Source organism: Rhinoraja longicauda, chromosome 31 (genome assembly GCF_053455715.1).
Source record: "Rhinoraja longicauda isolate Sanriku21f chromosome 31, sRhiLon1.1, whole genome shotgun sequence".
Lineage (NCBI taxonomy): Eukaryota > Metazoa > Chordata > Chondrichthyes > Rajiformes > Arhynchobatidae > Rhinoraja > Rhinoraja longicauda.
Window position 1 is genome coordinate 9,313,331 of NC_135983.1, and position 27,572 is coordinate 9,340,902.

At 43.6% G+C, this 27,572-nt stretch overlaps 1 protein-coding gene across 5 annotated transcripts in view; it reads right to left on the bottom strand.

The window, feature by feature from the left end:
- Positions 1-25,672, bottom strand: part of rabgap1 (RAB GTPase activating protein 1) — a 168,965-nt gene extending 143,293 nt beyond the window's left edge. For 3 of the 5 annotated variants that reach the window (XM_078426233.1, XM_078426230.1, XM_078426228.1), the window contains exons 1-2: positions 25,540-25,665; positions 7,984-8,089 (exon numbers count right to left, since the gene is read on the bottom strand). Coding sequence is in view for 1 of the 5 variants with exons in the window: in XM_078426232.1 (XP_078282358.1) it covers positions 25,540-25,659 (120 nt within the window). In the remaining 4 variants the exon portion in view is untranslated. Of the gene's footprint in view, positions 1-7,983; positions 8,090-25,539 lie in introns of all 5 variants that reach the window. The other 2 variants (XM_078426232.1, XM_078426229.1) reach the window with 1 other exon arrangement.
- Between the last annotated feature and the right edge of the window lie 1,900 nt (positions 25,673-27,572).

Sequence of the window (27,572 nt, forward strand, 5' to 3'; positions counted from 1 at the left end):
AAAAAATAGAATTTAAAGTCAATCTTGCCATTGGGACATAAATACTTCAGTCAATAAATTCCTTTGAAGTGTGGTCATCAAATGAAGCAATTGACCTACATGGAGTTTAGACCATGCAAAAAGCAAATGCAATAAGCAGTAGTTCATTCTTGTTGGTAACTGTGCCTTCAAAATGCCTTTTCATTGTTTCTATCTTGTATATTTTAAATGAATGGAAGTTTTATCTACGGGATTAAGTTATGTCAAAGTACCAATTAAGTCCTTGAATAATTTGACAATTTTTACACCCACATGAACTGAGAGCTAAAGCCTTAGTTTCATATTTCATTTGGTACCAATTGATGCCATAATCAGTGCCACGCCCAAGAGTCAGCTTACATTTGGCATGCACCAGGGCTCGGGAAACTTGCTATCGTGCATTCTATGGAGATATCAGCTTGGAACTTTTAGAGTAACATTTGAAAGCTGGATTCTTCTTGCAAATTAAATTCATCTGTGCTTTATTTAGTATTGCTGGATCATTCAATAAAGTCTCTTGGAAATAGAGGTTCTACCAGTCAAGAACAAACTTGTATTTACCAGCTTGGAGACCATAAGATGTCGGCACAATACAACTCAAACAAATTTACAAATACGACTGTCATTTTGTCAAAATATACTCCCTTTTGCCTTGTAATAATGGCCCTCTTGAACAAGTGATTAACAACACGGGAGAAATTGCCTAATATAATGAGACAAAATATTAGTTGCTCAGTAATTTTTGTCACATTTTTCACAATCGTAAAAAGAAATGGCAAAAGCGAGAACCTGGTAGTTAATGGCTCTTCTAAAGAAGCCTCTACATCATTTGGAAACAACTGAATTATATACAAATGGAAATAAAGGAACAAATCACTTTAATTGATCTTGTGCTAAACTGTACTTCTTGTAAGATGCCCAAATGCCTACAAATAGGTTCTGAAGTACATGCGTCCATGTCAACATGAAAAGTGCCAGGCGTAGCCTTTTGTTTTTGAAATTTAAACTCAGTATTCACAATATCAATTCCACATTCAAATGTTCAGATGTTGCAGCAACAATCCCCAGCTCTGGGTATCTCCAATAAAAACCTCCAGTGCCACTCAGGGCATGACAGGATTCCACACCTAAAACTGTTTTACAAGGTGCCTGTAAGTCGGACATTTTGTAACCCGGGGGGACCTGTCAGCCATAAGTCCATAGTTAATAATAGTCATTAATCAATTGTACCTGGATGATAGTTGCTCAATAACATTTTGCACAATTGGAAAAAGGAATAGCAAAAGCGAGAATATGGCCAGTCAGCCATAAAGGTCCAAATGTTATCCGTCATCCGTTTTTTTCACATTATAAACTACAGCCCACTGTGCTCTACAATACTAAACAGGATCAAAAAGGTCACCACCGCTGCCAGAGCTTCCTCCACATTTTTGCAAAACTGTCAAACAAGTACAAGGGCTTTCTTTAAACTATTATGCTGTGGTTTATTATGCAAGATCTAAGCAATAGATATCTAAGCAATATTTCAAAGTATAAAATACCATTGATGAAAATCAACAAAACTCCATACAAACATGGGCAGTTCAGACATAGAGCATCTTAATTCCCATGCAAACAAAAATAGCAAACTTCATTAGCAACCCATTTATTTTAATTTTCTTTGCACACATGACTTTAAAATGCTCATTTACAAGTCCACAAATTAAAGGCTGGCAGCTCAAATTCATAATCTGCATAAGGTGTTATCCGCACCAGCACAAATCTGAACACATTACAGCCGAAATTTCACAACTTCTGTTGGAAAAGAAAGTATAAATAAACCCACAGGCTTCACATAATCAGAAAAAAAGTGACATTTCAGATCAGTGACCTGATGAAACCTGAAGAAAAACGTATTCAGTCAGAGAGTTGTGAATCTGTGGAATTCTCTGCCTCAGAAGGCAGTGGAGGCCAATTCTCTGAAAGTATTCAAGAGAGAGCTAGATAGAGCTCTTAAGGATAGCAGAGTCAGGGGGTATGGGGAGAAGGCAGGAACGGGGTACTGATTGAGAAAGATCAGTCATGATCACATTGAATGGTGGTGCTGGCTCGAAGGGCCGAATGGCCTACTCCTGCACCAATTGTCTATTGTCTATTAATTCTATTTCATAAGTTCATAATGATAGGAGCAGAATTAGCCCATTCGGCCCATCAAATCTATTCCACCATTCAATCACGGCTGATCTATCTCTCTCTCCTAACCTAATTCTCCTGCCTTCTCCTCATAACCATCCCTGGCACCTGTACTAATTAAGAATCTATCTATCTCTGCCTCAAAAATATCCATTGACTTGACCTCCACAGCCTTCTTTGGCAATGAATCCCTCAGATTCACCATCCTTTTTCTTTATCCATTGAAACTGCCCGACCTCCTGAGTGCTGAGCATCCAGTTTGTTATCTGGTTGGAAATGTATTTTAATCGATTCTACTTAAATGTTCTTTGTTCACCACTCCATCTTCTATTTCACCAAAATTCCTGTGAGGTGATTTACAAGCACAAAAAGTAAACTACAATTTTGAGCCAAGATTGTGAAATCCACGATACATTTTAAAAGTGCTATTAGAAAGGAGGAAGGAAATAATTCAAATTGAAAAAAATAAATTAAATGTAGTCTTAAAAGAACATTTTCAGTTAAGTTCTAAACTTAATAGAATTCTAGTTTGAACATGGGGTGTGGGAGCTTGAGAAAAAAGGATAAAGATATTTCCCAGAATTTGCATAGCAGAAATGGAGAGGAATGTGTTAAAATATGTACTAATTTGCACAAACCATTTTCTTGAATAGCAATCATAAATCAAACCCCTGAATGAACTCTGCAGGTCAGGCAGCACCCGGAGGGAATGTTCACGTTCATACATGATAGGAGCAGAATTGGGCCATTCAGCCCATCAAGTCTACTCCGCCAGTCTCCTGCATTCTCCACTGACACCCTTACTAATCAAGAATCTATCTATCTGTGCCTTAAAACATCCATTGACCTGGCCTCCAAAGCCTTCTTTGGCAATGAATTCCACAGATTCACCACCTCCCGACTAAAGAAATTCTCCTCATCTCCTTCCTAAAGGGACGTCCTTTTATTCTGAGTCCATGACCTCTAGTCCTAGACTCTCCCACTAGTGGAAACATCCTCTCCACATTCACTCTATCCAAGCCGTTCACTATTCGGTAAGTTTCAATGAGGCCCCTCCTCATCCTTCTAAACTCCTGCGAGTACATGTCCAGTGCCATCAAGTACTCTTATGTTAACCCACTCATTCCTGGGAACATTCTCGTAAACCTCCATTGCACATCCATGCTGATAGCACCCAGATCCACGTCTTGAGCAGAGCAACCCACTTATCATTCTGTGGACATACTGCTTACCGATTGATATTAGATATTGGATAAGCTACAGTTTTCCCCCAGTCTATAAAAGATTAGCAATATGCTCACAACCACTACCACAAATTTAGTATCCCCACAAATGAATCCAGTCTTTTCCTTTGCTATAACCTCAAGTTAGATGAACAAAATCTGTCCCCATCTGCCCTGAAGTTGAACTTCTAACTCTAAGTAACCTACCACAATGCAATGCCCATATCGCTTCTGTTCCAACAGCCCATATGCCCAGACAGCCTCAATGACTCTGGATACACCTCCAGCAAGCTACAAAAGGATCTTCTTGGTGAGAATCAAAACTGTCACCAAACTGTTGATGCACATATCAAATTGTATCCAGACATTTCCAATTTAAAATTCCCATCCTTCTTTAAATGTCTTACGGTTTTACCTCTCCTATTGTCTATAGTCCATGCATAGAAATTGCGTGAACTTCAGCAGATTGAAGCAGGTTCAACTTGATGTTAAAATGCTACTGTAGCACCAAGTTAACTTTTCACGACCCAATGTGGCATTAAATAACATTAATACTATATTCAGGATATTTTAATTATGTACTGTGCAAAGAGATGGTGAAGGTGGATTGGAAAGAGCAGGAAGAGACACATCCAGCTGTCTTTGTAATACTTCGGAACACTGTGCCAGTTTGATAAACTTGAAATGTCAAAGTTAAATGTGCTTCTACACAAGATATTCATTAATGCAAGCCACAGACTAAATGTTGCATCCCACATCGACTAAACACTTATCTTAACACCACAGACCATCAAATTTAGCAAAATATTTATCAAGGCAGTAACCCCAAAATTTGTTTTAGCAGGGAGATCCTGGACAGAAAGGCATTCGGAATAACACTCAGCCTCAGAGGAACAAGAGTGATGCTTAAGTACAAGTGATTCTTCTGTAACGTGATAAGTTCTATTAAGAAACCTCGTTACAGAAAAGCGCTTTAGGAAAAAAAGCAATTGTCAGTGAGGGGAAAGAGGGTTAGGGACTAGAGACTTTCAGACTGTCAATAATAATCTTATCTCCCGCAGGATTTTCACAAATAAAGATCTTTTTAATAGCTTCAAGTCTATTTTTGGAACTGTAAGCTAAAAATACTAAAGACAATATGTTACATTGAGGTATCAATGCAAAAGTGTCAATAGAAGCAGTTGCTTGTCTATATGTGTTCAGTTTTGGTCACCGTGTTATATGAAAGATGTCATTACGTCGGGAAGGACTGGGCTATAGGGGGGACGTTGGGCAGCCTAGGACTTTATTCCCTGAAACGTAGGTGAATGGCAGGTGATATTATAGAAGTGTACAAAATCTTGAGAGATATGGGCGGCATGGCGGCGCAGAGGTAGAGTTGCTGCCTTACAGCGCTTGCAGCGCCAGAGACCCGGGATCTATCCCGTCTACGGGTGCTGTCTGCACGGAGTTTGTACGTTCCCGCCGTTTTTCGGTTTTCTCCCACATTCCAAAGACGTGCAGGTTTGTAGATTAATTGGCATGGGGTTGCAAACTTGTATAAGTGTAAATTGTCCCTAGTGTGTGTGTGTAGGCTTGTGTTAATGTGCTGGATCGTTGGTCAGTGCAGACTCGGTGGGCCGAAGGGCCTGTTTCCGTGCTGTATCTCTAAACTAAACTAAACATGGACAGGGTAAATGCAGTCTTTTCCCCAGGTTTGGGGGATCAAGAACCAGCCGGGACAGGTTTAAGGTGAGAGGGGAAAGATTTAATAGAAACTTGAGGGGCAACTTTTTCCACCCAGGGGCGGTGGCTATATCAAGTGAGCTGCCAGAAGAAGCAGTTGAAGCAGGTACTAAAACAGAATTTAAAAGACTGAAGAAGGGTCTCGACCCGAAAAGTCACCCATTCCTTCTCTCCCGAGATGCTGCCTGACCCGCTGAGTTACTCCAGAATTTTGTGTCTACCTAGAATGTAAAAGACATTTGGACGTACTGGTCAAATGCAGAAAATGGGGCTTGCGAGGATGGACACTTTGGTCAGCATGAACGAGTTGGACCAAAGGGTCCGTTTCTGTGCTGTATAACTCTAATTTCACTGGCACCTGTGCTAAAATGAACAAACTTTGTCCTTAAGAGATAAAGGTGTTTGATTACTCCCCAAACTGGTTTTTTTTTGCAAGACAGCTTTTTAATCCACTTGTCAACTCCTAAAGTAAATTCTAAATGGTTCTGTAGCTCCCGATCGAAAATGCATTAAAACCAATTCATGCTGCATAATATAAAGCATTCCCTGATTCATCAATTGCATTATATCCAATTCGTAGTTTGGAAATACACGTTATAGCAGACAAAAATTTAATTGTTTAGTTTTTATGACAATTAAACACTCTTGATTCTGAATGTGTAGCCAGACACCGTTCCAATGTCATCTTTAAATTCGCTGTGATAGCACCATTGTTGGATGATTAATGAGGGAGATTGAAAATCTGATTGAACGGTGCCCGAATAATTTTGCTCTCAATGTCAGCAAGACCAAGTAGCTAATTGGTGACATTAGCTGGAAAAGCTGAGGATCCACGAACCTGTCTTCATGACGGGATGGCAGTGGAGAGAATCAACAACTTCAAGTTCCTGTTCCTGCATATCTCTGAAATGGATCCTTGGCTTTTCCGTCTACAGTCATCAATTTTGTACATGGATAGTACAAGTTTGGAGGGATATGGACTAAGCACAGGCAGGGGGGACTAGTGTAACTGGGACATGTTGGCCGGTGTGGGCAGGTTGGGCCAAAGGGCTTGTTTCCACACTGTATGACTTGTACAATCAACACCCCCTGCTGGCCATTTGCAGCTTGAATGCCAATCCCAAGCCCTTTTATTTAAAGAAAAACTCGGGTATTATGGTCTGAAAATCCCCATGGAAAAATAATCGAAGCCTTTAAAAGATCATGAGATGATAATTTGCAAGGCTATGGGAAAGTGATTGTGTAGATAGTCCAAATGACTCTTCCTCCACAAACAAAATCTATAATTCTACAGTTCCCATGCATTACATGGGCCCCAAATCTTCTGTACCACAATCCCTTCCAACTTCAGCACAATAGTAGTTTAGTTTAGAGGTAGTGAATCACCTGCCCCCACCTCAAACCATATGCTTCCAAACTCCTCATCCATATTTTTATCACCTGTCAAGAGTACTGTAATGTTCTCCCAACTGGATTGTTAACTTGAACCAATTCAATCCTGCTGCATCTGCCCTAACCCCATGCATTTTTGTATTCACCCATCCACGGGTGTGCTGACCTACTTTCGGCTGTAGGACTATTTACCATCAATTTTGAATATCACTTCCTTGTTTAGTTTAGAGATCCAATGCAGAAACTGGCCCTGCAAGTTCGTGTCGACCAGCGATTCCTGTACCCAGCACTATCCTACACTTGAGGGGATATTTACAATTTTTACCGAAGTCAATTAATCTACAACCCCCATACGTCTTTGGAGTGTTGAAGGAAACTGGAGCACCCGGGGAAAGCTCACGTGGTTACAGGGAGTACATACAAACACCATGTGCTCAAATCATTTCGTAAACTCATATTTCCCCATCTTCATCATCTCCCAAGCCCCATAACGGAACCTTCATGTTCCTCCAAACCTTGCCTTGGGTGTTCTGGACTTCCTTTGTTTCTCAAATATGCGGCACAGATTTGCCCATTAAAAAACAACTTTCAAATTCCCCCCTTCAAGAATATGCTAAGTATTACTATTTAAAAAAAATATTATAAGCTAATAGAAAGACTTTGTTGTTAAACCAACTGCTGACAATCTCCAAGACAAGTAAATAGTCAAAGACCATAAAGTTAGTTACTCTGCAACTTTAATAATGGTGTGAATCGCCTCACACAAGCTGCAAGTTAAATCAGAGTCATGCCCCAATTTGACACAGGAGAATAGCAATCTGGATAGAAGAACCAATGAAACAATTTAATTCTGCTTAGGTCAGACACTATGTAGTGGATCAGAGAACAGATTATCAAATGTGATTTTCATTTGAAAGGGGCAATTAAAATATGGATGGCTGATATCCCAAATACTTAAAAGTAACTGAGACAAATTTTGTACAGAAGTGCAGGAAGTACAGATGTTCCTTGCAGCAGGAAAGAGAGATTTTTCAGTCTTTGATTTCAGTCTTGGAAACTTGGATTTTTTTTCTGGAGCGTCATATAAAATTATGGGAAGCATAGATAAAGTAGAACTTTTTTTTCCAGGGTGGAAATTTCAAACACCAGAAGGCATAGCTTTAAGATGCATGGCATCGTTTACAGGAGGCGGAAGGGGTGATTTTCTTTACAGAGGGCTCGATGCCTGGAATGCAGAGAGATTGGTAGGGACATAAATATGCAGGGGGTGGAAGGATATGGATCACACGCAGACAGAGATTAGTTTATCTTGGCATTATGTTCTGCATGGACATTGTGGGCCCAAAGGCCTGTTCTTGAGTTATACTGTTCTATGTTCTATTACACAGCTGGTATTACACATTAAGTGAATATCTCACACTAGCATTTTTAGAATGGGTGCAATTAGACTCACCTCAACTCTCACTGTTATTTATTGTTGAACGGTCCTGTCCCCCTTGTCTCTCCCATCACTCCTCCAGTAATTTGTGAGTTCGATAAACAAACTGCAATATGGAACCCTGCAGGATTAGAGAGAACAATGTCTGGCGTTTGCCCTGAGTGGGTGATGCACAATTAGCTTTGAAATTCCAAGAAAACTCGAGATACAACAGCTTGAATTTCTTTTTTCTGATCACAATCCAATACACTATTGGGACAATCCTTTTTTGTCACATATTAAACTCCAGTTCATATTCTTACAGGAAGAATGAATGCATACTACTGTACAACAATTTATATTGCACATGTAACACAGTAAATCATCTCACAGCGCTGGATAGTGATGAAGCACTTTGGGGATGATCAAGAGGAAAGAATTGGGGGATGTAATATTTCAGAGGGTTATATGGCAGTAGGATATTACGGAAATGAAGGATAGAATGGAGGAAGGTCTGTCACACATTATTCTAACATCGTCAAATGCTTGGCTCTAAAAAAACTCACTTCCAACCTTTCAAAAATACACTGCCTTCATGAAAGAGATACATAAGTCCATTGTTTAAGAATATTTATTTCACAATTCCACTTCCATAAGATGTAATTGATTCACCCTTTTGAGAAATCAAATTTTAATTTTGCAAGTTTATTCTTCCATTTGCTTTACAAATTATTTTGCCCAATTAATCTCTTTTCAAACACTGGGGGAAAAAACTGAACATCCCACCAATAAATGTCTAGAACTCGTATATAATCCAGGATAACTCACTGCAAGATTAACTATGAATATATATGTACATACGCCCATACACATGCACACAGTCGGTCATTGAGCCCTTAGAGTCAGCTTCCCATTCAACATGATCACGGCTGATCATCCTAATTCAGCTTTCTCCCCATACTCCTTGATCCCATTAGCTCACTATTACTAACTCTGTTTAGAATGCATTTAATAACTTGGCTTCAATTGCTTTATGTGCAGATAGTTTTACAGGTTCACCATTCTCCAGGAGAAGAGTCTTTCATCTCAGTCTAAACTGGCTAACACCTTTTTCTTAAGACTGTTCCCACATCCTGAGACCCTTCCCTGTAATCCAGAATATGTTTCCTACATCTAATCCCCATTGTAGGCTTTTGGTAATCACACTCATTCTTCTCAACTCTTCTTCACCCACTCACACATTATAAGTTCTGTCATTACTGGCTTCTGGCTGGTGAGCCTCCAATGCATTCCCCCCACAAGAACATCTCTTCAGTTAAGGAGAGCAAAACAGCACAATACACTCAAGCAGTTGTTTTACTTATGCTATATACAATGATAGGAATATATCCCTGCTGATCTACTCAAACCTTTTGAAATTACATGCTAACATACCATTAGCATTCCTAATTGCTTGCTTCACCTGCACAATGACTTTCATCAACCTCCCCTTTTCCTAATCGACTGTTCAGATAATAATCTGCTTTTCTGTTATTGCCACCAAGGAGATAACCTCACATTTTACCCACACTATACTGCATCTAGCGTTTATTTGGCCAATTCCCTTACAAAGCATGGTGGGTGCCTGGAACCCACTCAGGGGTGGTGGTGGTGGGGGTATTAGACAGGCACATGGATATACAGGGAATGGAGGGATACGGGTCTTGTGCAAGCCAGAGAGATTAGTTTAACTTTGCATTATGTTTGGCACAGACATTGTGGACTAAAGGGCTTGCTCCTGCGCTATATTATAAGAAAATAACTGCAGATGCTGGTACAAATCGAAGGTATTTATTCACAAAATGCCAGAGTAACTCAGCAGGTCAGGCAGCATCTCGGGAGAGAAGGAATGGGTGATGTTTCGGGTCGAGACCCTTCTTCAGACTGATGTCAGGGGGGCGGGACAAATGAAGGATATAGGTGGAGACAGGAAGATAGAGGGAGATCTGGGAAGGAGGAGGGGAAGAGAGGGACAGAGGAACTATCTAAAGTTGGAGAAGTCGATGTTCATACCACTGGGCTGAAAACTGCCCAGACGAAATATGAGGTGCTGTTCCTCCAATTTCTGGTGGGCCTCACTATGGCACTGGAGGAGGCCCATGACAGAAAGGTCAGACTGGGAATGGGAGGGGGAGTTGAAGTGCTCGGCCACCAGGAGATCAGTTTGGTCAATGCGGACCGAGCGCAGGTGTTCAGCGAAGCGATCGCCGAGCCTGCGCTTGGTTTCGCCGATGTAAATAAGTTGACATCTAGAGCAGCGGATGCAATAGATGAGGTTGGAGGAGGTGCAGGTGAACCTTTGTCTCACCTGGAAAGACTGTTTGGGTCCTTGGATGGAGTCGAGGGGGGAGGTAAAGGGACAGGTGTTGCATCTCGTGCGGTTGCAGGGGAAAGTGCCCGGGGTTGGGGTGGTTTGGGGAGTTACGGAGGGAACGGTCTCTGCGGAACGCAGAGAGGGAAGAGGATGGGAAGATATGGCCAGTGGTGGGGTCCCGTTGTAGGTGACGGAAATGTTGGTGGATGATTTGTTGGATTCGCTGGCTGGTGGGGTGGAAGGTGAGAACGAGGGGGATTCTGTCCTTGTTGCGAGTGGGGGGAGGGGGAGCAAGAGCGGAGCTGCGGGATGTAGAAGAGACCCTAGTGAGAGCCTCATCTATAATGGAGGAGGGGAAGCCCCGTTTCCTGAAGAACGAGGACATCTCTGAAGCCCTAGTGTGAAACACCTCATCCCGGGCGCAGATACGGCGTAGACGGAGGAATTGGGAGTAGGGGATAGACTTTTTGCAGGGGACCGGGTGGGAAGAAGTGTAGTCCAGATAGCTGTGCGAGTCAGTGGGTTTATAGTAAATGTCCGTCACTAGTCTGTCTCCTGTGATGGAGATGGTGAGGTCCAGAAACGGGAGGGAGATGTCGAGATAGTCCAGGTATATTTAAGGGCAGGATGGAAATTGGAGGTGAAGTGTATGAAGTCAGTGAGTTCTGCATGGGTACAAGAGGTAGCACCAATGCAGTCGTCGATGTAGCAGAGGTAGAGTTCAGGGATGGGGCCGGTGTACGCCCGGAACAGGGATTGTTCGACGTACCCGACAAAGAGGCAGGCGTAGCTAGGGCCCATGCGAGTGCCCATAGCTACGCCTCTGGTTTGGAGGAAGTGGGAGGAGTCAAAGGAGTCCTGCGCTATATTGTTCTATGGTCTATCCAAATTTCACTGGAGCTTCACTGCATCATCCTCATTGTTCGCAAAGCAACATAGCTTTGTGTCGTCTATAAACTTGAAGATACTACATTTAATTCCCCCATTTGAATCCAATCTAAATTGTGCATAGTTGGGGTCATCATCATCATCATATATATACAGCCGGAAACAGGCCTTTTCGGCCCTCCAAGTCCGTGCCGCCCAGCGATCCCCGCACATTAACACTATCCTACACCCACTAGGGACAATTTTTACATTTACCCAGCCAATTAACCTACATACCTGTACGTCTTTGGAGTGTGGGAGGAAACCGAAGATCTCGGAGAAAACCCACGCAGGTCACGGGGAGAACGTACAAACTCCTTACAGTGCAGCACCCGTAGTCAGGATCGAACCTGAGTCTCCGGCGCTGCATTCGCTGTAAAGCAGCAACTCTACCGCTGCGCTACCGTGCCGCCCTGCACTCCACCCTGTGGTCTTCCACTGGCCACCGCCTGACATTCAGAAAAAGTCCTATTTATTGCTGCTGTTTTCTGTAACCATCCGAAGTCAATAAATTAGTTAATTCCAATCCCACGTGTATCAATTTTGCACACTTTGATACGACTGTTGTCAGCCAGATTAACAATGATGATGAGACAGAATACAGGAAGGATATCATGACATTGATCTCGACCTTATGTCATGATGTTACTACAACTGAGCCCTTAATGTGAGCAAGACTAGAGATTTTTGTTGACCTTCAGAAGCCCGGGAAGGGGAGTGAATGCAACTCTGCCCTCATTCATGGAGCTGCTGTAAGGATGATCCACAGCTTCAATTTCCTAGACATTCATAATGCCAGCAACTTAACCTAGCCCTTTCACACTGATGCAGTGATCAAGAAAGCAATCAGCGTATTTACTTTCTAAGGCGTCCGAGATTCAGCAAGGATTCCACAAGGATCCACAAGAATCCACAAGGATTCTCTCAAACTTCTACAAATGCACTATCAAACATATTCTGATGGTATGCATCTCAGCCTGGTGTGGCAATTGCTCTGTATGAGTATAGAAGATGGGAGGTCATGTTGCATTCTCACTCTTAACTCAACCTCATTTGGTTATTCCGCTTTGCACTACTTCAGATTGCACCATCCTGCAGTTTTGCATTTGTTGCACTTATTGCATTTATCGTTACTGTGTATACTGTTTACACGTATGAGCTCCATGTAAACAAGAAATTTCATGCATACTGATGTATATGACAATAAACTAATATGAATCTGAACTGAACACCTTCTGGAAGCTCAACACACCCACATTCAGTGCTTTTCCCTCATCTATAGATATATACATAGTGCTGGAGTAACTCAGTGGCTCAGGCAGCAACTCTGGAGAAAAACAGTGGGTTGGAACACGGCTCTATGGCCATGTGTTAACCTTATTTGTTTCCATTCTTCCCTCATCTACGTTGCTAGTTACATCCTCATTAAGTTCAGTTGATTCATCAAGCTTGATTTCCCTTTTCAAAAACCATGCTGACTTTGCCACTCTTCGCCAAGTGCACTGCTATTAAATCTTCTATAATGCACTTCAGTGACTTCCCCACTGCAGTCATCTGGCTAACCAGTTGAGAATTCCCCATGAAAAACACAAAATGCTGGAGTAACTCCACAGGTCAGGTAGCATGTGTGGGTGGAATGGGCGTGACTTTTTGAGTCGAGACCCTTCTTTGACTGACTGTAGTGGGGACAGAGAGCTGGAAAAGAGGTGGAGGCGGGTCAAAGCCTGGTAAGAGAAAGAAGATAGACACACAATGCTGGAGTAACTCAGTGGGACAGGCAGCATCTCTGGAGAGAAGGAATGAGTGACATTTCGGGTTGAGGCCTTTCTTCAAACTGATGTCAGGGGAGTGGGTGGTACAGAGATAAAATGCAGTCGGAGACAGTAAGACTGGTAGGAAAACTGGGAAGGGGAAGGGATGGAGAGAGAGGGAAAGCAAAGGCTACTTGAAGTTAGAGAAGTCAATGTTCATACCGCTGGGGTGAAGGTACCCAAGCAAAATATGAGGTGCTGTTCCTCCAATTTGCGCTGGGCCTCACTCTGACGATAGAGGTGGCCCAGGACAGAAAGGCCAGTGTGGGAATGGGAGGGGGAGCTAAAAGGGCTAAGCAACCTGGAAAGAGATAGTTGGACACAAAGTGAGGGGGTCTGATTGGCAAATGGGTGGATACAGACAAAAGTTGAAGAAGAGAGAAAAAGTGTCAGATAAAAAACAGGGGAGAGTGGAGCGTAGAGCCAGAGAGAAGGGATATAGGTGGAAAGGAATGGGGCAAGGAGGTCGGGTGGGGGCAGAGAAAAGAGAGAGGGGGAGAGGTTGTGTTACTTAAAATTGTAAAATTCAAAGTTCTTACCATCAATCCCCCATCTTTTTAAATAAGCAAGATCGCACTGTTCCAAAGCTTAAAGAATGTTGGAAAATGACCACAAATACATCCACCATTTCCAGAGCCACTTCAAGTACACTGGAAGCCATGGAGATTTATCAGTCTTTAATCACTTCAAGTTCCCCTACACCATTTTCCGACTAACTTTGATTTCATTTAGGTCCTCCCTCTCATTAAACTCATGTTCTCCAAAATTTGTGACCTCTGAGAAAACAAAAATAGTATATAAATTGTCAACATCGGAAACAATAGCCCCCCAAAAACATGTAAACTGGAGGAACAGAACCCCATACACATTCTGCTTGGGTAGCTTACAATTCAACAATATGAACACTGAATTCTACAATTTTAAGTAACAACTTCCCCTTCCTCCTCTCAGTTTCCTGAGCCCCAACTTCTCCACCATCACCCCACCTTGGTGCACACTAATTTCTTCACTATCCCACCCCTCTTCCCCGGTCCTATCTCCTTCCACCTACATTTCACTCCCATTCCCTCCTTGTCCGACACCCTTTCATCTTCTTTTCATCTCTAGCCTTTGTTACTTGCTCCACTCGTCTGCCAATCAATCCCTCCTGTATCCACCTATATGTATAAACCAGGCTTTGTTCTGCTCTCCCTTTCCAGCTTTTTCCTATCCACTGCAACCAGTCTGAAACGTCATCTATACATTTCCTCTACATGTGCTGCCTGACACACTGAGTTACTCCAGCAATGTATTTTAGCCACAAACAAAAATCCTGTTTTAAGGTTGCTTTTTATTTTTTGATCGCACTGATCACTAACATTTCAAAAAGTTTGAGGATTTTAGAAGATCCAAATCACTTCTGCTCATCCAACAAATTTTAAAACCTTTCAGTAAACCTACAGTTACAGTTTTAATAGAAACCAACAATGGAACTTTAGTGGTGGGAGACATTGAGTCAGACGATGCTTGAATAACCAGCAGAGAGTTTTGCAAAACACAAACTTGTTTAAAGTTAGTACCAGGCAATTGAATAATTTCACTTTAACTTGCTTAATAATCAACAACAACAGATTTAAAAGACTACACGTCCCCGAGTATTTCGAAATGGTACTTTCTGAAAGACATTTGCTAATGTATTGGAGATGCCTAGAAGCAATTTGCACATAAACCAAGGAATATAAGAACATAAAACAGGAATAGGCATTTGGCACCTCAGGCCTGCCCCACCAATCAATATGATCACGGCAGACCGCTGGGTTCAAGAACAGCTTCTTCCCCAACAACCATCAGGCTCTTGAACACTACCCAATACTAACTGCAACTATGAACTTCAATGGACTGTCTTTGGTTGCACTAAGGACTTTGGGCTTCTTTGCACTAGTATTGTGGTTATTACTTTATTGCATTTTTGTTTCTTACATGTCATGTATCCGTATTGTTTTTTCTGGCCCATTATGCAGCTGCAAGAATTTCATTGTTCCATTGACGGCATTTATGACAATTAAATACTCTTGACTTTTCATCTTCTCTAGACCTCAACCTCTCATGTGCCAGTTCACCGTAGATTTCTATTTGATAAAACTTTCAAAAAAATGTACCTGCTTCTTTAAATTCCGCCAATGATCCAGCCTCCACAGCCCTCTTGGATTCAATCTCCTTGGCAAGATGTTTCCACATGGAGGATGACTTTAAATGACACCCAATTCCCTTACAACTATGATCCCTTATTCAAGTTCTCCCACTCGTGGGAACATCACATCAGGCACCCTGTCAAGCAACACCAGGATCTCATGTTACAAAAGGATAAAATCGCATTCCTCCCAACTCCGAAGAATATAGATCTAATTTTATTAGCTGTTTGTGATAGAACAACATTCTTGTCCCAGGTAGTAACCTAGTGTATTCTTTATGGGCAGCACAGTGGCACAACTGGTAGAGCCGCTGCCTCACAGTGCCACAGGCCCGGGTTCAATCCTGAGGCTGTCTGTGCACAGTTTGCACATTCTCCCCATGACTGCGCGGGTTTCCACCAGATGCTCTGGTTTCTTCCCACATCCTAAATACATGCGGGTTTGTAAGTTACTTGGCCTTTGTAAATTACCCTGTCAGGGATGGGTAGTGGGATAACATTGAACTAGTGTGAACGGATGGTCAATGGTCGATCAGGACTCGGTGGGCCAAAGTGCCTGTTTCTCTGCTGTATCACCAAACTAAACTAAGCCAATGCCAAAATTATGACCCAATATCTGTTTTATTGGCATCGATGGACAGAAAAACATGGTCACTTATATCTGGGAGAACGCAACTGCTCTTTTTAGGTGGCACGGTGATACAGCTGGTGGACTTACTGCCTCACAGCGTCAAAGACCCGGGTTGTATCCCGACCTTGGGTGCTGTCTGTGTGGGGTTTGCACATTCTCGCTGTGACCACGTGGGTTTCCTCCAGACACTTTGGTTTCATTTCACAATCTGTAACGGTGGGTTTGTGGATTAATTGGCCTCTGTAAATTACCTCTCGTGTGTAGGGAGTGGATGAGAAAGTGAGAGAACATAGAACAGGCATAGAACATGAAAAGGCATTTGGCACCTCACGTGGACTCTGTGGGTCGAGGGGCCTGTTTCCATGCTGTATCTTTAAATTAAACTTTTTAGATCAGCGTGGGGGGTTAAATTTTGGTTTAATAGCTCATTGAAAAATCAGAACCTCCAGCACTGTTCCACGGATCATCAGCCTGGATCTCAGGAGTGGGACTCAATTCAATTATTGACTCCTCAAAAGCAAGTGGTTACACTCACATTTTCAACTTATATCAAGGAATCACAAGGTTACTGCTCTACTCCTTGATTTGGGAACACTATAAAATTGCAACGCACAAATTGCTGGAAGAACTCGGCGGGTCAGGCAGCATCCATGGTTGGAATGGGCAGACAATGGGTTTTTTTTGCATTGGGACCCTTTTTCAACCTGACCCACTGAGTTCCTCCACCACTTTGTGTTTTGTTCAAGGTTCCAGCATATTCTTGTGTCTCCAATATAAAATAGCATTTATATTCTATGCAGAAAAAGAACATGGAATTAAAAAGCTGAATAAACCTAGTTTTTCTTTAAAATGGAAATGTGCATATGTAACCACTCAATACAATGAAAATTAAGTGACCCAATTAGTACATTTTCTAACTATAAATGAGAACCTATTTTCCATAGTGGTACTGTCAAAATTGCCTTCAGTTTTATTCATTAGTAATCTTTACAAGTTAATTAAAAATTCATAAACTAGTTTTGCTTGATTTGAATTTTCACAGGCACCGACCACTCATTGGAATTCATTTTCCAGTAGGTTTCTTTGCCTGTAGTTACCTTTTATGAGAATGAAGCTAAAGAGCAGCTCGGGAATTAATTATTAAAGAATGGTGTCCCTTTCATATTACATTTGATTTTAAATATTACTGGTCTCCCAATCTTCTCCACCCCACAAAAAATATTTCATCAGGGAACACACAAAAAGCTGGAGTAACTCAGCGGGTCAGGCAGCATCTCGGGAGAGAAGGAATGGGTGACGTATCGGGTCGAGACCCTTCCTCAGACCCGAAACGTTACCCATTCCTTCTCTCCCGAGATGCTGCCTGACCTGCTGAGCCAGCTTTTTGTGTCTACTTTGATTTAGACCAGCATCTGCAGTTTTTTTCCCCTACACATCAGGGAACATCTGGAAATTGTTGGCACCTCAAAACTAGGTATCCGCAAAGCACTATAAACCATCAGCAGAATCGGATCCTACCATAATTATGTGACCTAGCTTCGTTCAATTGGCAAATCCAATCCTTCCGTTCCATCAATCATTGACTTGGTCTAGTCTCAATCAAAGCGATGATCAACGCGCTCGGTTCCAATCACGTCCACAAGTAATAAAGCAGCAGTGGCCACTTGCTACAAGATGCATACAACTTCCAGACTGGGGAAAGAATTAATACTTGCAATTTTAGACACATTCTAGGTAAAGAGCATGCCAAAAAGGCTGCTAACCCCTTCACCGTAACATTCACCTGGATTATTAAGTTACCTCTCAAAGTCACATGAAAGACCACTGATCAGAACCGTTACTGAAGTGGACAACACAACTAGGTATTCTGCTGAAATTCATTACCTCCAAGGTCTGCCAAACCTTTCCAACAACTACAAAGCACAGGCAAATGGTAAAACCACTATCTACAAGTACTTCCACACTCACGCCTTTCAGGTTTGGAAGCAAAGTATTGCCCCCTTGGTCCCAGATCACTGGCACTTGGTCTAAATACCCAGGCTGGCAACAGGAGGTATGTATGTCATACACACTAGAGCACAGCAAAATTGCATACCACTACCAGCTCGAAAGCAATTAGAAACCAATTTCAAATCCCATGAACAAGCTAATTGCTAATACTTGTCTGATAATATACACAGTATTCTCGAGTTTGTAGACTATGCAGTCAGCTTCCATATTCAACAGTAGTGGAGCACTGAAACCTGTGACATTATACGCAGTTAAACTAATAAAGCAATGTGCTTCTTTTTCCACTGAACCTTCAGAGCTGGAATTTTAAGTGCCAAAATTGGTAAGAACAAAACAGTTTCCAAATGTTGTGGGGGAGGAGTGGAGGAGCAATAGTATTTAAGTATTTCTTATTTCTCCTTGATCAGCAATAAGATCTAAAAGGGCAGCTGATAATGACTTCAGCTGTATTATTAATAAAACAATGCAAAACTCACCACATGCCACAGTAGATATAAACAATGCCCGAATCAAGAGTTTAGTCAAACTTCAACAGCAATATAACGTGCTGCTTGAAACTATTTTGGGGTGAACATTTTGCAGCACACTGTTTATTGGCATAAGATGATGAAATACTATTAACAAAAAAATACAAATGCTACGTTATCATGGAAACTTGCATTGCACTCACAATGCAGCTCAAAAGTAGTACAACAGGTTTAGTATGTGATGTCGCTGACATAAGCCATGCCTCAATACTGGTTTTTCTCACTAAGTTTCAAAATTAAAGCTTTTTAAATCCCACACTTACAGCCAAAACATTATGACCACCTGCCTAATATGCTGTTGGTTCTCCGTGTGCTGCCAAAACAGCGCCGACAAGATCCCTGAAGGTGGCCTGTGGTATCTGGCACCAAAACATTAGCAGCAGATCTGGAGAATTTGGAGGCCAAGGCAACACCGTGAACAGTTCATCATGTTCCTCAAACCATTCCTCAAAATCACAAACGACATTCTCCTCTCCTCCGACGCTGGCAACCTCAACATCCTCATCCTACTTGACCTCAGCGCCGCCTTTGACACCATAAATCACTCCATTCTCCTCACCCGACTTGAAACCTCCCTTAACATCACCGGAAAAGCCCTATCCTGGTTCAAATCTTACCTCTCTGACAGACACCAGTTCATCTCCATTAACAACTGTAAATCCCCCACCGCTCCCCTCCCCCAAGGTGTCCCCCAAGGCTCAGTCCTTGGCCCCCTCCTCTTCATCCTCTACCTGTTCCCCCTTGGTCAATTAATCCGCCGTCATGGTCTCAACTTCCACTGCTTCGCCGATGATATCCAGCTCCTCATCTCCACCAAGTCAATCTCCCCCACCACACACTCTACACTGACAAACTGCATCACTGAAATAAAATCTTGGCTTCAATCAAACTTCCTCAAACTCAATTGCAACAAATCTGAAATCATCATCATTGGTCCAAAAACGCTCACCAAATCCACCCAAAACTTCATCCTCAACATTGATGGTCTCCCAGTATCCACCTCACCTCACATCCGGAATCTTGGAATCATCCTTGATCAAACCCTCTCCTTCGACAAACACATCAAACACATCACAAAGACAGCCTTCTTCCACCTCAAAAACATTGCCCGTCTCCGTCCATCCCTCTCCTCCACAGCTGCAGAAACCCTCATCCACGCCTTCATCACCTCCCGTCTGGACTACTGCAACAGCCTCCTCTATGGCGCACCCTCAAAAATCATCAATAAACTTCAATACATTCAAAACTCCGCTGCCCGTCTACTCACACACACCTCGATCCGTGACCATATCACCCCCGTACTTTATAAACTCCACTGGCTCCCCATCCCCCAGAGAATCCAGTACAAAATCCTTCTCATAACCTACAAAGCCCTCCATAACCTGGCCCCATCCTACCTGACCGACCTCCTCCACAGGCACACTCCCACCTGCACCCTCCGCTCTGCCGCTGCCAATCTCCTATCCCCCCACATCCGGACCAAACTCAGATCCTGGGGGGACAGGGCTTTCTCCATCGCTGCTCCCACCCTATGGAACTCACTACCCCAAACCGTTAGAGACTCCTCCACACTCACCACATTCAAAACATCGCTGAAGTCTCACCTGTTCAGTACTGTCTTCAACCACTGAAGATCACCTCACCTTCTGTCTCCTTTCTCTGTTCATTTATTTATTTACTTATTTATCTATTTATTCATTTCCCCATGTTCTCAAAATCTCTGTCTTTGAGTATATGAAAAGCGCTATATAAATAAAATGCATTATTATTATTATTATTATTCCTGAACAATGTGTGCAGTGTGGCAGGGTGCATTATCCTGCTGAAAGGGTCCACTGCCATCAGGGAATACCATTGCCATGAAGGGGTGTACCTGGTCTGCAATGATGGTTAGGTTCGTGACACGTGTCAAATTGACGTCCACATGAATGGGCGGACCCAGGGTTTCCCAGCAGAACATTGCCCAGGGCATCACACTCCCTCCACCGGCTTGTCGTCTTCCCACAGATGGTTTGGACCAGATGGGATAGACTTCGTTGCCCTTGCGCATCGATGAGGCTTGGGCGCCCAACACCCTGTCGCCGGATTGTAGTTTGTCCCTCCTCAGACCACTGTCCCTCCTCACCACGGCTGACAGGGAGCACCCCACAAGCCTTGCCGTTTCAGAGATGCTCTGACCTAGTCATCTGGCCATAACAATTTGGCCCTTGTCAAAGTCGCTCAGGTCTTTACTCCTGCCCATTTCTCCTGCATCCAACACATCAACTTCAAGAACTGCCTAATATATCCCACCCCTTGACAGGTGTCATTGTAACAAGATAACCAATGTTATTTATTCACTTCACTTGTCAGTGGTCATAATGTTTGGCTGATAGGTGTATTCCACCCCAGCAATTCTATTTTCCTGTTTTTCAATCCCAAGAAGACCTTAAAAAAAATTACACAGCCAGATTTTTCCTTAGTTAACAACTCATTCTTATCAATTTTGGATAGTGGCTCTGAAATTCACCATCATGAACTGCTTCGAGAGGATGGTCATGGTGCACATTAACTCCAGCCTCCCAGACAGCCTTGATCCACTGCAGTTTGCCCACCACTGAAATAGATATAGTATCTCCCTGGCTCTACACTGGATAATAAGGACATCTACATCAGATTCGGTGGTTGAGTTGCTGCCTTACAGCGCCAGAGACCCAGGTTCGATCGTGACTATGGGTGCTTGTCTGTACGGAGTTTGTACATTCTCCCTATGAGTTTTCTCCGGGATCTCCGGTTTCCACCCTATTCCAAAGACGTACAGGTTTCATCATATCATATCATATCATATATATACAGCCGGAAACAGGCCTTTTCGGCCCTCCAAGTCCGTGCCGCCCAGCGATCCCCGTACATTAACACTATCCTACACCCACTAGGGACAATTTTTACATTTACCTAGCCAATTAACCTACATACCTGTACGTCTTTGGAGTGTGGGAGGAAACCGAAGATCTCGGAGAAAACCCACGCAGGTCACGGGGAGAACGTACAAACTCCTTACAGTGCAGCACCCGTAGTCAGGATCGAACCTGAGTCTCCGGCGCTGCATTCGCTGTAAAGCAGCAACTCTACCGCTGCGCTACCGTGCCGCAGTTTGTAAGTTAATTGGCTAGGTATAATTTTATATTGTCCTTAGTGTGTGTAAGATAGTGTTAATGTGCGGGGATCGCCGGTCGGCACGGACACGGTAGGCCAAAGAGCCTGTTTCTGCGCTGTATCTCTAAACTAAACTAAAATCCTTTTTTTTTTTTACTGTAGCTCCACCATAGTACCATCCAAAATCATCACCAAATGCCTGGACCTAGTAGTCAGCATCCCACTCTGCTACTGGATGGTCAACTTGCTGACCCATAGACCACAATCCATATGACAAAGGAGCAGGATTAGGCCCTTCAACCCATCAAATCTGCTCCATCATTCAATTACTTTTCCCTCCCATTCTCCTGCCTTCTTCCCGTAGCCTTTGACGCCCCTACTAATCAAGAACCTATCAATCACCACTTTAAAAATACCCAATGATGGCCTCCACAGCTGTCAGGGGCAATGAATTCCACAGATTCACCATCATCTAGTGAAAGAAATTCCTCCTCATCTCCATTCTAAAGGTACGCCCTTTTATTCTGAGGCTGTGCCCTCTGGTCCTAGATTCTCCCACTATTGTAAACATCCTTTCCACATACACTCCATCTAGGCCAGTCCCCTGCAACAATGCATTCCCAGTCCCCAGCTATACACCCGATACACTCACCACTGTACAGCAGAATTCTGCTTCAACTCCATTTACAAGTTGCCGCTGATACCACTACTAGTGGGCCAGATTTCAAACAATGACAAGACATTGACAAGTAAATGGAGATAAAAAAGCTCAGTAACATGTTGTCAAGACAACAACTGCTCCCTCAATGGCAGCAAGACAAAGAAGCTAGTTATTGACTTCAGGAAATGAGATGGTATACACGCTCCAGTCACTATCGATGATGCAAAGTGGAGATGGTTGAGAGACCTTCAAGTTCCTCGGTGTAAAATCACCAATAATGCTCCCCTCTCCTGTCGGGCAGAAAATATAACAGCTTGAAAGCATGTACCATCAGATTCAGGAAAAGTTTCTTTCCCACTGCTATCAGACTACTGAACAGTGCTCTCAGAAGGCAAGAGTGTAGTCCTAATCTCCTAACCTACCTCATTGTGACACTTGCACTTTCTTTAATCCACAATTTCTCTGTAATTGCTAAACTACAACCCTGTAGCACTATATTCTGCACTCTAATATTATTCCCGTTGCACTAACTACTGCACATAGGCGTGCATTGATTGAATGCATGTAAAGTACGATTTGCCTGGATAGCACACAAGCAACATTTTTCACCTTATCACAGTACATGTAACAATAATAAACCAATACCAGATGAAACTCCACACATTATCTTAACAATAAACCCATGTACTTGACAAAGTGCTCAGGCTACTGTTAAACCGGGGAAGTCAGGCACAAATGCAAAATACAGCAAAGTTGAAAAAACAATAGAAATATTCATGCAAAATGCAGCAAAGTTGAAAAAACAATAGAAATATTCAACATGTCAGACAGCATATATGGAGCAGGAAACAGTTACATGTTCAGGACAATGACCTGACTATTCACTCAATGTCAGATGTAGGAGACCCAATTTAATTTCAAGTTTCAAGTGGGTAGTGTGTGTACTGCACATGGGCATAGGCATTATGCAGCCCAGTCAATGATTCTACACTTTATTGGAGGAGGGTGGTTTATAAATAAGTGGCTAGATGTATTTGAGGGGGACTAGCTTGATTTTTGGCCCCATCCTACTCCCAATGGTTTGTTCAGTCAAAGCATCAGCACCACAGAAACAGGCCCTTCAGCCCACCTAGTCCAAACCAACCATCAAGCACCATTTACACCAACTATTCCTCATTCGCGCCAGACTTTCCAATTCTATCACTCATCTACACGCTGAGAGCATTTCGCTGTCACCAGTTAACCCTTGCACATCTTGGAAGTGAAGGAGGAAATCCACACAACCACAGAGGGAACATGCACACACCACACAGACAGTTTAAGAGTGAACCCATGTTGCTGGAGTTGAGGTAGCAGCTTTGTTAACTGAATCACTGCGCCACTCTCCAGATATGCTGCAAATTTCAGGCCATTCTACATGCAAACTGAAAATCTGACTCCGTGCTTTATTTATCAAAGGCAATTGCAAGATCTGGAACATGAAGTACAAGGCTTTTATGTTTTAACGCAATTAAATGTTGGCCAAGATTAAATCACAGACGTCAAATAATTGTAGAGAAATGTAAATAATGTTCAGAAAGGCAAGGAGAGCGATTGTAAAATAGCTGCACAACCAAAGAGATATGGATATTTGAGAATTTTCGCACTCTGTTTGGATAGTTTACAATGGTATCATTTGCAGATAACATTGTCTTGATTGTCCGGTCATAGTATATTTGTTTACTGACATTCCAGGCCGTTTTAAAATCCATAATCTTAATCAAACAGCTGACGACAAGGCTACACCCTCACGTTGTTAATGCTGGTATTTAATACTGATCAGGAAAAGCTCTGATTTCTCACCACCCAGCATGCTCAGGGGGTAATAAAAATAAAAACTCCTTTACCTCTGCTGGCAACCTTAGTATTTGAAATGCACATTTAATATATCGTTGGCAATTCAAATTACGAATAACTAGCGTGTTGTAGCGTGGAGTACGTTAATCTCTATTAATACTAAAAGCCAAGGTATTAAATACTTGTGGCCCCTTACGTCACTGTTAGCCAATAGGAAACTGTCGAGGAAACAAAACAGGGATGCAGAAGCAACGTTAAAATAAAAACTAAAACACGCTGTACACATAAAGGTCTGCGATATCAAAAGAGAAACTTGAAATTATCACGACACCGAATGATCAGGAACCCCCAATTAATTATTTGTTATATTATAGAGTTCCTGCCGAAGGAGAGGAACGGCACAGCATCCTGGGGACTGTAGTCCACCTGCGCATTTATAATCCATGTACAAAATAAACACAGCCGGCATTTGACTCGTTAATGCAAAGTAAACATTGTACATAAAACGATAGGCACAATTAACAACATTGGGAAGCATAACTGTGGCCCGTGCAATCTGAATTCAGACAAATTTAGCTTTGATATTTTATCATACAACGTGCACGGCACTTGACACCTTAGTTGCACAGCGCAGTCTTCTGTTAAAATGTAGAAACAAGGAACTACAGAGGCTGGTTTACCAAGGAATGACACAAAATGCTGGAGTAGCTCAGCGGGTCAGACAGCATCTCAGGAGAAGGGTGCCGACCTGAAACGTCACATAGCCCGTGGTCTTCAGGGAATCTACCTGACCCGCCGAGTTACTCCAACATTGTGTGTCTTGACTGATCATATTTGCGGTAGAAATTAACATCAAGACGGGCACAACAACGGACGTGGTAGTGTAGGAGGGAACTGCAGATGTTGGTTTACACCGAAGATTAGACACTAAATGCTGGAGAGGCAGCATCTCTGGAGAGAAGGAATGGGTGACGAATGGGGAAACTTCACCCATTCCATCTCTTCAGAGACGCTGCCTGTCCCCGCGGAGTTACTCCTGCACTTTGTGCCTATCTTTGGTAGTTATCTTAGGTACCAATGTTTGCAATTCAAGGAAATTGATTCGCATGCAATGGGCCAGCCTTGTGCACATTGGTTGAACGGCAGGTGGTTTTTGGACCTGCAAAAGCGAGATGGGGATTGCAGAGTTTTGCAGACCTTGCATTGTGCGGTGTAGGACATGTTGCAGATGCTGATTGATAGTCGTGAAGGTTTGCATTGGACTGTGGGGTGTAGGGCTCGCCTCTGACTGGGGTGCTCAGCGCTTGCAGAGGGGGGCTACAGTCCCGGCGGGTGGCGGGGCCGTGGCCGAGCCCTCCAACGCCGGGCTGCAGCCGCCGGCCCCGGCTCGGCCCGACCCGGGGAGGTTCTGGCCGCAGCCTCGCCCCGTCCGCAATCACCGTCCGGGGCTCCAGCCGCGGCCTAGCCCAGCCCGGAGCCTCCGTGAGGCGCGGGTCGCCGCTGACCCTGCACCTTCTCCTCCACCCCTCACCTCAGCGCCGCCGAGCGATGGCAAGAGCCCGGCCGCCGCCCGCTCGCTCGCCGCCCGCAGCCGCGTCGCTCCCCCTCGGCCGCCGCTGTCAACACCGGCCCTGCCGTCGGCAGCGCGCATGCGCCATCACCTCGGCAGCGCAGGCGCACTCTCGCCGTGCTCGCATTTAAAGGGATAGGCACGCCTAGGCCAGTGCTTGCATTTAAAGGGACAGGCACGCCTAGGCCAGTGCTTGTATTTAAAGGGACATCACCCCTGGGCCAACCCTTGCATTTAAAGGGACAGGCATCCCCTAGGCCAGCGCTTGTATTTAAAGGTGCAGGAAGGAACTGCAGATGCTGCTGGTTTAAACCCAAGATAGACACATAAAGCTGGAGTAACTCAGCGGGACAGGCAACATCTCCGGAGAGAAGGAATGGGTGACGTTTCGGGTCGAGACCCTTCTTCAGACCTTTCATTTAAAGGGGCAGGCACCGCTTGCATTTGAATGGGCGGCCACAACGTGACAGATGCTTGCATTTAAATCCCCCACATCTTGGGAAGTGTTTAAATTTAAAGGGACAGGCACCCCTTAGCCAGTGCCTGCATTTAAAGGGGTGGCCACCGACTTGCTCGGTGTTTGGAGTGCAGGGACACAGGAATCATTTCCCCCTTTTGTTAAAAAAAAACAAATAACCATTGAAAAAAACCTAACACATTTGAACACAAAATGCTGGGGGAACATTTTCAGAAATATATATAATCATATTATCCTTTGAAACATAGAAACATAGAAAAATAGGTGCAGGAGTAAGCCATTCAGCCCTTCGAGCCAGCAATATGATCATGGCTGATCATCTAAAATCAGTACCCCGTTCCTGCTTCCCCCCCCCCATATCCCTTGATTCCTTTAGCCCTAAGAGTTATATCTAACTCTCTCTTGAAAACATCCAGTGAATTGGCCTCCACTGCCTTCTGTGGCAGAGAATTCCACAGATTCACAACTCTCCCTGGGTGAAAAGGTTTTTCTTTATCTCAGTTCTAAATGGCCTACCCCTTATTCTTAAACTGTGGCCCCTGGTTCTGGACTCCCCCAACATCGGGAACATTTTTCCAGCATTTAGCCTGTCCAATACTTTAAGAATTTTATATATATTTCTAAGATCTCCTCTCATCCTTCTAAATTCCAGTGAATACAAGCCCAGTTGACCCATTCTTTCATCATATGTCAATCCTGCCATCCTGGGAATTAACCTGGTGAACCTACGCTGGATCCACTGTGAATGGCCGAGAGAATGGGCGAGAGAAGGGTGGAGATAGTAACCAAGGCTGGATGTGATAAGTGGAGGAAACAAGAGGGTGCAGATGCTGAAAACTGACAAGAAAGGAAAGTGGTAGTAAATCTAGAACTGCAAGGAGGGGTGGTGGGTAGGAGGAAATAGGAGAGGAGAGAAAAATGGGGGACTCAGAGTAGGGAGGGGTGGCTGATGGAGGTGGAGAAGGGGAAAGAAACTAGGTGGGGCAGTGGAAAGAAAGGTGTGGGCGAGAATGATGCTGGGTAGATGAGAAGAGGAGGGTTACCTGAAACGAAAGAATTCAATGTTCAGGCCATTGGGCTACTCAAGTGGAATATGAGGTGCTGTTCCTCCTGTGTGCAATGTGGCCTCACTCTAGCAATATAGGAGGCCCATGACAGACAGGTCGGTCGGGGAGAGAAGGCGAATGGCTGGCAACGGGGAACTCCAGCTGGCCGAGGTGGACAGAGTGCATGTGTGCACCGTGAATATCATGTTAAGGACAAGTCTCGCCCCAGTCACTCCCTCCTCTAAATTCAAGCCAACAGAATTAACATTAAAAACTACAATTTCAAGTCATAGCCTCCCCCCCACCACTTTTTTTCCCATGCACCTCCAACCACACTGCGCATGCACTTCTCCCACTACCTCCCACCCCCAACCCCATCACCCTGTTCCTTTCCCATCCCCTGAACATTCATCACCCATCCCTGACTCACCTATTTCCCTTTTATCCCCCCCTCATTCATCCATATCCCT